Raw genomic sequence first — 9,161 nt, 5'->3', positions numbered from 1 at the left:
AACAATCGTAGCTCTAGCTGAACATGTCTGACACGCACTCTGAATCGGAACTCCGTCGGTCTTCCCGGCAAAGAACGCTTACCCCAAAGGGGGAAAACGTATATGTAGAAACTGTCCGAGCTTATACAGCCGAACTATTAACTCTGAAGAGAGATATAGAAGCCCATTTACAAAACGTTTCATCATGGGAATCTGAGCAGTTTAAATCAAAGTACCAGCGGAACTTAAAGACATCGGAGGACTTTTTAAGTTTTTTACGAGGTGTGCGAACACGCGAGAGTGAATTAGAGGAAACAGCCCATAGATTTGTTGAGAGTGCCTTAAGGTCCAAAATAGACATCGCCTTAAAACTATTGAACGCCGAACAGTCTGAAAAAATGTTTGAGACTCAACAAACCGGAAGTCGATACCAGTCAGTATCGGAACATGCATCGCGTTCATCTATCGCATCCGGCTCATGTCGTTCAACTTCAAGCAGCACAAGATCTTTAATTATGAAGCAAAAGGCTAAGGCAGAAGCCGCGAAGGTAAGACTCTCGTTTATGGAAAGGGAAGTAGAACTAAGCAAACAACAGGCTGCCCTACAGGCTGAGATGAAACTTCTTACATCTAAACGTGACCTCGTTGAAGCTGAAGCAGAACTAAAATGCATGACGAACGCGCTAGAGGAAGGCTCTGAGCGCGATTATAAACCCTTGGCTCAACCGGACACTTTCACCTTTGTAAAACAAGAAAGAACAGAAAGATATGTGCAGGAGCAATATGAGAATCTTACGTGCTCACGCGAGTCAGAACCACAGCAACATAATGATGACGTCCTGAACAAACCGACCCAACAAGATGTTCAGCACTATGTACCCGATACCAGGACCCATATCTCGAACGATGTAGTATACCCGCATCACCAATCGCAAATTTCAATCAAACCTGTGCGAGATAACATAACACTATCAGAGGCTCCTAATGGAATCGGTTCGCGACATGAGACTCCGCGAGACGAGACCCTACAACACAATAGGACAAACTCTCCTGTCCCAGGCACAGCACCTCCTACTTATCTGGAACGCTAGCCCGATCCGCAGCAGGATTGTGCTCCTAGTTACGTAGTTAACAAATGTACCCCAGCCTCTTTGAACCCTAATGCTGGTGAGTTCGAACCTGGAGGCCCCAACATGTAATCCGACTTCACAAGATTTATCATGAAGAAAGATATTCTCCTCTCTCGCTTAACCACGTTCTCAGACAAATCAGAGTTTTTCGACATATGGAAGACAACATTCAAAAGTGTAATGTCAGAACTGGGGGTTACCCCACTCGAGGAAATGGATCTTCTGGTAAAGTGGCTTGGGCCGGAATCGTCAAGACATGCGTTGAGCATCCGCGCTGCTCACTCGAATAATCCACAACGTGGTCTGTACTGCATTTGGGAGAGACTGGAGGAACGCTACGCGAGTCCTGAAATGGTGGAAGCTTCTCTCAAGGCTAAACTCGCAGCCTTCCCTAAACTATCTACCAGGGACAACAAGAAGTTGTATGACTTGTGTGACATCGTTACCGAAGTAGAGGCTGTGAAGAACAATGTCAAGTACCGAAACTTACTCGCCTACTTCGATTCATCTTCAGGGGTTATTCCCATCGTAAATAAACTTCCCCACAGTATACAAGAAAAGTGGACCAATGAAGCGGTCAAGTTTAAGAGAAGGAGTGGAGTTTCATACCCGCCATTCTCAGTATTCGCCGATTTCATGAGGAATATCGCGAGGGTGAAGAATGATCCAAGCTTCTTGTACGAAAACAATACTACGAACACAAGTTTCAAGACCAAGAAGGAAGGCGACCTTCATAAACGCTCTGATACCTTCGTCTCATCTAGGAAAACTGGCCTCGACCCAGTGGTGCCTCAGAAAGTAGATACCCAATTGTGTCCAGTGCATAAAACGAACCACACCTTGAACAAATGTCGTGCGTTCCGGCAGAAGGCAGTATCGGAACGCAAGGAATTCCTCTTGGCCAATGGGCTATGTTTCAAATGCTGCGGGCCCACGAGCCATTTAGCTAAGAACTGCAGGGAAGTAGTCTCATGTGATCTATGTAAGAGCAACCGTCATGCCACAGCTATGCATGTCGACTCTACTCCTTCTATCTCTAATCACGGAGGGGAGGGAGAGAAGAAAGGAGACTCGGTTAATAGTTCATGCACACAAATCTGCGGTAAGACTGGCGTCGGTGGGAAATCGTGTGCCAAAACCCTTCTTCTTAGAGTTTACCCTGAGGGTAAGCCCGATTCTTCGCTACTGACGTACGCCATCATCGACGACCAGAGCAACTGCTCCCTGGCATCTACTAAGTTCTTTGACTTCTTCAACGAGTCTGGTGAGGAAATCGAATACACTCTTTCATCTTGCTCCGGCTATACTACTAGCAGTGGCAGAAGAGCTACTGGCTACATGATTCAGTCTCTAGACGAAACTACTGAACTAGCGCTTCCCAGACTTATCGAATGTAATCAAATCCCTAATATTCGCGAGGAGATTCCTACACCCGACATAGCTAGGAACTACCGTCACCTACAGGACATAGAGAAATACATTCCCCCTGTAGAGCCGGCAGCTGATATTACTCTCTTGATAGGTCGTGACCTATTGGCCGCTCACTACGTGCTTGACCAACGTGTAGGCCCACATAACTCTCCATACGCACAGAAGTTGAACCTCGGTTGGGTCATCATAGGGGAAGTGTGCCTAGGGAAGGTGCATAAGCCGGAAATCCTCAACGTAAACAAAACACATGTGCTAAAGGATGGTCGTACCACTATCATGAAGCCGTGCACTAGCGAATTTAAGCTATGTGATACAGACAGCTCGATTGGAGACTTTGTATTTCTACAGACCAAACAGGACAATAAGCCTGGCCCTTCAATAGAGGATAGACAGTTCCTCACCATAATGGATGCGGAGGTTGCGAAAGGCCCCACTGGCAAGTGGATCGCTCCTTTGCCCTTCCGAAAGGATCGCCCCCGCCTGCCCAATAATTGTCCACAAGCCTCACATCGAGCCAACATTCTTGATCGCAACCTTCGGAAAAACCCTACCAAAATGCAGCATATGTTGGATTTTATGAAAAAGGTATTTGACACCGGTCACGCGGAACTCGCACCTACACTAGGGGAAGGAGAAGAACGTTGGTACTTACCCCTCTTTGGGGTGTACAACCCCAAGAAACCCAACCAGATAAGGGGAGTCTTCGATTCGTCGGCAAAATACGAAGGACTTTCACTCAACAACGTGCTGTTGACCGGGCCAGATCTGACTAATAGTCTGCTTAGTATTCTGATTCGATTTCGCAGAGGCAACATAGCCATCACCGGTGATATTGAGCAAATGTTTCATTGCTTCAACGTCCGCGAAGATCATCGGAATTTCCTTAGATTTATCTGGTATGAGAATAACGACCCGTCCCTTCCCATAACAGAATACCGAATGTCCGTGCAAGTCTTTGGAAATGGCCCTTCGCCAGCTGTGGCCACGTTTGGACTCAGGAAGAGTGTTGAAAATGCAGACGAGGACATCAAATCATTTGTCACAAAGAACTTTTATGTAGACGACCGGTTACTGTCGACTTCTTCTGCACATAAAGCTGTAGACTTAATGAAAAGGACGCAAACCGCGTTATGGGATGGTGGGAGATTGAGACTCCACAAAATTGCCTCAAACAGCAAAGTAGTGCTTGCTGAATTCCCTCCGGATGACCTCGCTAAGGGAATAAAGGATCTGGACTTGAGCATCGACACGCCACCTACTCAGAGGAGTTTGGGGTTGAGCTGGAATCTTTCGATGGACGCCTTCACATTCCAGATTACTACAGAACTCAAACCTTTTACTCGCCGGGGCATACTTTCAACTGTTACCAGTTTATACGATTCTATAGGGTTTATAGCACCAGTGGCAGTGAGAGTAAAGTTACTACTCAGGGATTTGATGTCTACCTCTAGTGATTGGGACGATCCCCTACCTGCTGAAAAGGAGGTTGAATGGTGTGCCTGGAGGGACTCTCTTAAAAGTCTTGAAAGCGTCCATATAGAACGCTGTTACTCTGACATATTGCCTGATGAAGTAACTAGGAGAGAGCTTCACGTTTTTTCCGATGCCTCCAAGGAGGCGATTGCCGCTGTTTCTTACTTGAAGATCTTCGACGTGACAGGCAGGAATCACGTTAGCTTTGTCTTGGGAAAGGCCAAGGTGGCACCGTCTCACGGTCACACTATTCCTCGCCTTGAACTTTGTGCTGCCGTCCTCGCAGTGGAGCTCGCACAACGGGTCCAGGAACATCTCGATTTACCTTTGGACCGAGTAGAATACTACACTGATAGTCGTATCGTGTTAGGATACGTTAGTAACGAAAGACGACGATTCTACGTCTACGTTGGAAACAGAGTGGATCATATTAGGCACTTGAGTGATCCTGATCAGTGGCATCATGTCCCTACAGATCTCAATCCGGCGGACCTAGGGACGCGATCTGTTTCTGCTGGAAATATTCAACACAGCATCTGGCTAAAGGGACCATCATTTATTCGAGAAGAATTACACGATCCGGCGGAATACCCTCTCATTTCTCATGACCAGGATAAAGAAATTAGACCCGATGCAACTGTCTGTAAAACCACTGTTTCACCACAAAATTGTCTGGGGACAATTCGCTTCGAAAGGTTTTCTTCGTGGAACAAACTAGTGGAATCGATCGCACACCTGCAGCATCTTGCAAGCGCCTTCCAGGAGGCATCAGGGACGTGCAAAGGCTGGCATCAGTGTTCAGAGTACAGATCAGTTGAAGCTCGTCACAAGGCCGAACTACTCATCCTTAGGGAGGTACAGAAGGAACACTACGGTCAGGAACTCAAATGCTTGTCAGAGGGAAACTCGCTTCCAAGGAACAGTAAAATACTGCCATTACATCCAATCTTAGACAAGGACGGAATACTCCGGGTCGGTGGGAGGTTGAACAAGGCAAAGGATCGATTACGAAGAACGACATCAACCCCATCATCATCCCAAAATCTCATGTTTCATCTCTCCTTGTGAAACATCACCATGACAAAGTGCATCATCAAGGTCGACACATCACAGAGGGAGCCATACGTTCCGCTGGGTATTGGCTCGTAGGAGGAAAACGCATTATTTCATCTCTAATAAACTCCTGTGTTATCTGCAGGAAACTTAGGGGAAAGTTGTCATTTCAGAAGATGTCAGATCTGCTCGTGGATAGACTCATACCTACCCCTCCCTTCACAAACGTTGGGGTGGATACCTTTGGGCCGTGGTCGGTCGTGACTAGGAAAACACGCGGAGGACAAGCCAATAGCAAGCGGTGGGCCGTACTCTTTACCTGCCTCACGACGCGCGCTATCCACATCGAAGTGGTTGAAGAGCTAAGCAGTTCTTCATTTATCAACACTCTCAGACGCTTTATGTCACACAGTTCCGGTCGGACAGGGGTACTAACTTTGTAGGAGCCCTGGATCACTTGGAGGTAAACTCTGTCAATGTCGAGGACGATTCGGTACACAACTTCCTTTACGAAAAGGGCGCTACTTGGATCTTCAATCCTCCCCACTCCTCCCATATGGGGGGAGTCTGGGAAAGGATGATCGGGACCTCTCGTAGGATTTTAGACTCCATGCTGCTTGCGCACAACAAGAAAGACCTCACCCACGAGGTCCTCTGCACCTTTATGGCAGAGGTATGTGCAATTGTCAACGCGCGCCCTATAGTCTCCGTCTCATCGGATCCGGAATCACCTTCGGTTCTATCTCCTGCATTGTTACTCACCCATAAATGTGGCCCTACATCTGAACCTTTCACTAACCTTGACATCCGCGATGCGTACAAGTCTCAGTGGAGATACGTACAATTTCTAGCAGAGACATTCTGGAAACGCCGGAAACAGGAATACCTCAACAGTCTTCAGAAAAGCCAGAAGTGGCACAGGGAAACCTCGAACCTTAAGGAAGGGGATGTGGTTTTAATGAAAGATGACCAGTCGGGACACAGGAACAACTGGCCTATGGGAGTGATTGAGAGAACTTTCCCAAGTGATGAAGGTTTGGTGAGGAAAGTTGAGGTTCGCGTGTCTAGGTGTGATGGCGAGACCACAACCTTTGTAAGACCGGTGTCTGAACTCATTTTGCTTATTTCTGAATAACTGTGCGGTTAGTTTATAGTGTACGCAAGGACTTGGTTCTATTCTTTTTTTATTTTGTTACGCGGTAATATGCAGTGATTTCCGGTAGAAATCAGGAGGGGAGTGTAACGTCCCAGTAAATTTTGGTGTATTGACCCCTTAAATCAGTGTTACGTTTATGAGTTATCTCCCCTGGGAGAGGAAAACGGCATGGTCGACATCCGGCAAAACAATACGAAACATGAACATGTTCTTCATACATAGACACCCACAGGGTAAGAGACGATATATACAATGACATTTATGTGTTTCTGAACATTCAAATGAACAATTACATACAAATCCATTAGAAATTAACGTTGTTATCCATTCGAAGTTAACCATCATAATTCTACTGTAGTCTAATCATACCCTCGTTTGTTTCTATTACAGTTCTTTACCCTCTCCGGAGGTTTATACTTGAGAATAAATAAGGATCAGCACCTTTAGACAACTTTGTTTGAGTCGTCTCTGTATACTGTAATCAAATCGACAGGTATGTTCGCTTGCACTTACCTTACAAAATTAAGGTGAGAAAAGTGTACGTCAATCCTGCTTTTGTTTATCCGGATGACTTCCTCTGCCTCTCGCTTGAAAAACTGTTACTCCCTCTCACCCTTTAAATAGCTTTTGCATTCTCTGGTTTTATTGTACGACATGTGATTTTTTATGCTGCACTTTGATTGATTTCGTTTCTTTCTCGTTTCTTCAATTCTGTGGTGTCAAATCTGTCTTTCTGGCGTTCGTGAAGGCGCATCCCAATTATCATCCGGGTCTCCTAGATATGCGTCGCAGTTCTTGCATCCACTTTTGAAAGTATTTAAACATACATTCATACCAACCTAAAGAAAAACATTGTTTCGAAGTCCCATTATGTTTGATCTCAAATATAGATTATCTATTTCCAGCTATCTGGTATATTTATGTTATTGTAAAAAATAATATTACTACATCATATTTTCGCCATAAAATATATAGTTTGGCATTTGTACCGTATAGTCTCATTTTAAGTGAGATATGTTTGGTATGCAACGGGATAATCATTTAGGAACCGTCTATTCTTTGAAAATTTTACATTTGGTTTTCTTGCGAGGTTCACAGTTATTTAAAGCGTAAACTACAGGAGCTCTGTCAGAAACTGCTAAACTCCCGCATGTGCCTAGGAATAGTCAGTAATGATAGCTTTAAAGGGCATACTTCATCATGTTGTATAGTCAAACCAGAATGACCTGTCATGTTGACCTTTTCGTGGAATTAACAAAACACATTGATTAGGAATACAACTGTCAAGCAGGGTGCTGTTTTGGATTGTTCGTTTTTGTTATAATTTTATACTGACAACACAGGGATTGTATCATTTATTTTTGATGCATGGTTAACACATATTAAAGTAAATATGTGATCAATTGTTCACATGTTAACAGTTTTGTCGCTGAATTTAGACCAGTATAGATACAAATGATGCAGCTGATAATAAGGTTTGTTAAATTATAAAGAACTAACAAATATACATGTATTTATACAAAGCACCTATTTCCCCTTAATGACTATAGACTCGACTGTAATCAATATGCTAATCAAAGTTCAACACGACCGGTCATTCGGGTCGAACTATACGTGTAGTTTGTTTATTTTCAAAGGACACTTAATGGAATATGTACACGATATGCATTGAAAAATGCACGTGTTGCTATGTTTAGATTTCTTGAATTTTTTATAGACATTTAAAACAAGTATATGTTTGATCCAACTAAAATTCTTAAGTTATAAATGTATTTAAGCATTCGATGGATTTACCAAAACTGTACGTGTCTGCATTAGGAATCAGGAAAAAGACAGACACTTAAGAGGGACATAATGAGAAGCATTTATTTTGATCTTGACATGCTATAATAGGATTGACGAAAACGCTAGCTTCTCTTAGTTCACGAGTACTCTTTTTTACGATAGTTAAGTACGAAATGGGTACAACACACATTAACAAGTCGGTGTTCAAATAAATGTCGTTCATCCAGATACTACCGATGATGTAGCAACACAATAAATCCATCACACTCTTTAACACTAAAATACTAAACACATTTGTAAGAGAACAGTCTAGTTGTCGGCGTTAATGGCCCACAACTATTGCGTTTATGAGAGCGACACCTCGCGCCGGACAAAATCCCTCTCCGTTATACATTTTGCTTATGTTAGTTTTATGTGTCCCAGCGCGTCTGTAAATATGATCAGAAAGGTTTTACTTACATTGAAAGTATTAAATTGACGTCGTTCCCAAATACGGCAGACTTTAAAAATGTCAGACATAATGTGCTAGTTTGACAGGAAGAAAGCGCTTTTGTTGAGTTTACAACTTTTGGTGAGAAAATACAAATACTAGTATTAATTATAAGTGTAGTTCCAGTGTTGTTTGTTGACTGTGCTATGTGGTTATTTACTGTTATGTGTTTATCGGCATTTCATGTACATTTCTTACAATTCTTTGACATATTGAAATTAATGTTCGAGTATACATCCGTCGGCGATGATTATAATTTGTTTTATATACAATTGATTAAAACTTTATTGACGTAATAATGAAGTTTGTAACTATGATGTGATTGACGATAAATTAAAAAAAAATGTATTTCAAAAGATGAAATTTTAAAGGAGTTATTGAGGATATGTGGAGGCAGTATCGCTTACATGTATGTTTGATGAAGATTAATGAAGAAATTAGGGAGATAATTTGGTCGACAGTATGTCTGTAAAAAATAACACGTTTGTTACCTGTAATCTTCCTGACATGACTTTTATTATCCCCCTCTTTCACCGAAATGCAAGATGTAAATTGATGTCCGTCCTTCCGTCTGTCACACTTTGTTTTAGTGCAATAACTGCAACAAATATAAACAATTTTTCTTCAAACTTGGTAACATGGTTTAAAGCTTTTTAGGCTCGGC

At 43.1% G+C, this 9,161-nt stretch overlaps 2 protein-coding genes across 2 annotated transcripts; both read left to right on the top strand.

The window, feature by feature from the left end:
- The first annotated feature begins 1,199 nt into the window (after positions 1-1,199).
- LOC117336558 lies at positions 1,200-5,081 on the top strand. The gene has a single exon (XM_033897168.1). The coding sequence runs from the start codon at positions 1,200-1,202 to the stop codon at positions 5,079-5,081; it is 3,882 nt and encodes a 1,293-aa protein (XP_033753059.1).
- A 541-nt stretch (positions 5,082-5,622) lies between these two features.
- LOC117336557 lies at positions 5,623-6,201 on the top strand. Its single transcript, XM_033897167.1, has one exon. It carries the CDS (start codon positions 5,623-5,625, stop codon positions 6,199-6,201), a length of 579 nt encoding a protein of 192 aa, XP_033753058.1.
- The last annotated feature ends 2,960 nt before the right edge of the window (positions 6,202-9,161 follow it).

This window comes from Pecten maximus, chromosome 10 (assembly GCF_902652985.1).
Source record: "Pecten maximus chromosome 10, xPecMax1.1, whole genome shotgun sequence".
In the NCBI taxonomy this organism is placed as follows: Eukaryota; Metazoa; Mollusca; class Bivalvia; order Pectinida; family Pectinidae; genus Pecten; species Pecten maximus.
This window is presented reverse-complemented; position numbering and strand designations above follow the sequence as displayed.

What these genes read in the sequence shown, in the direction of transcription:
- LOC117336557 (XM_033897167.1), top strand. Translation starts at nt 5,623, where the DNA reads ATGGGGGGAGTCTGGGAAAGGATGATCGGGACCTCTCGTAGGATTTTA.
- LOC117336558 (XM_033897168.1), top strand. Translation starts at nt 1,200, where the DNA reads ATGAAGAAAGATATTCTCCTCTCTCGCTTAACCACGTTCTCAGACAAA.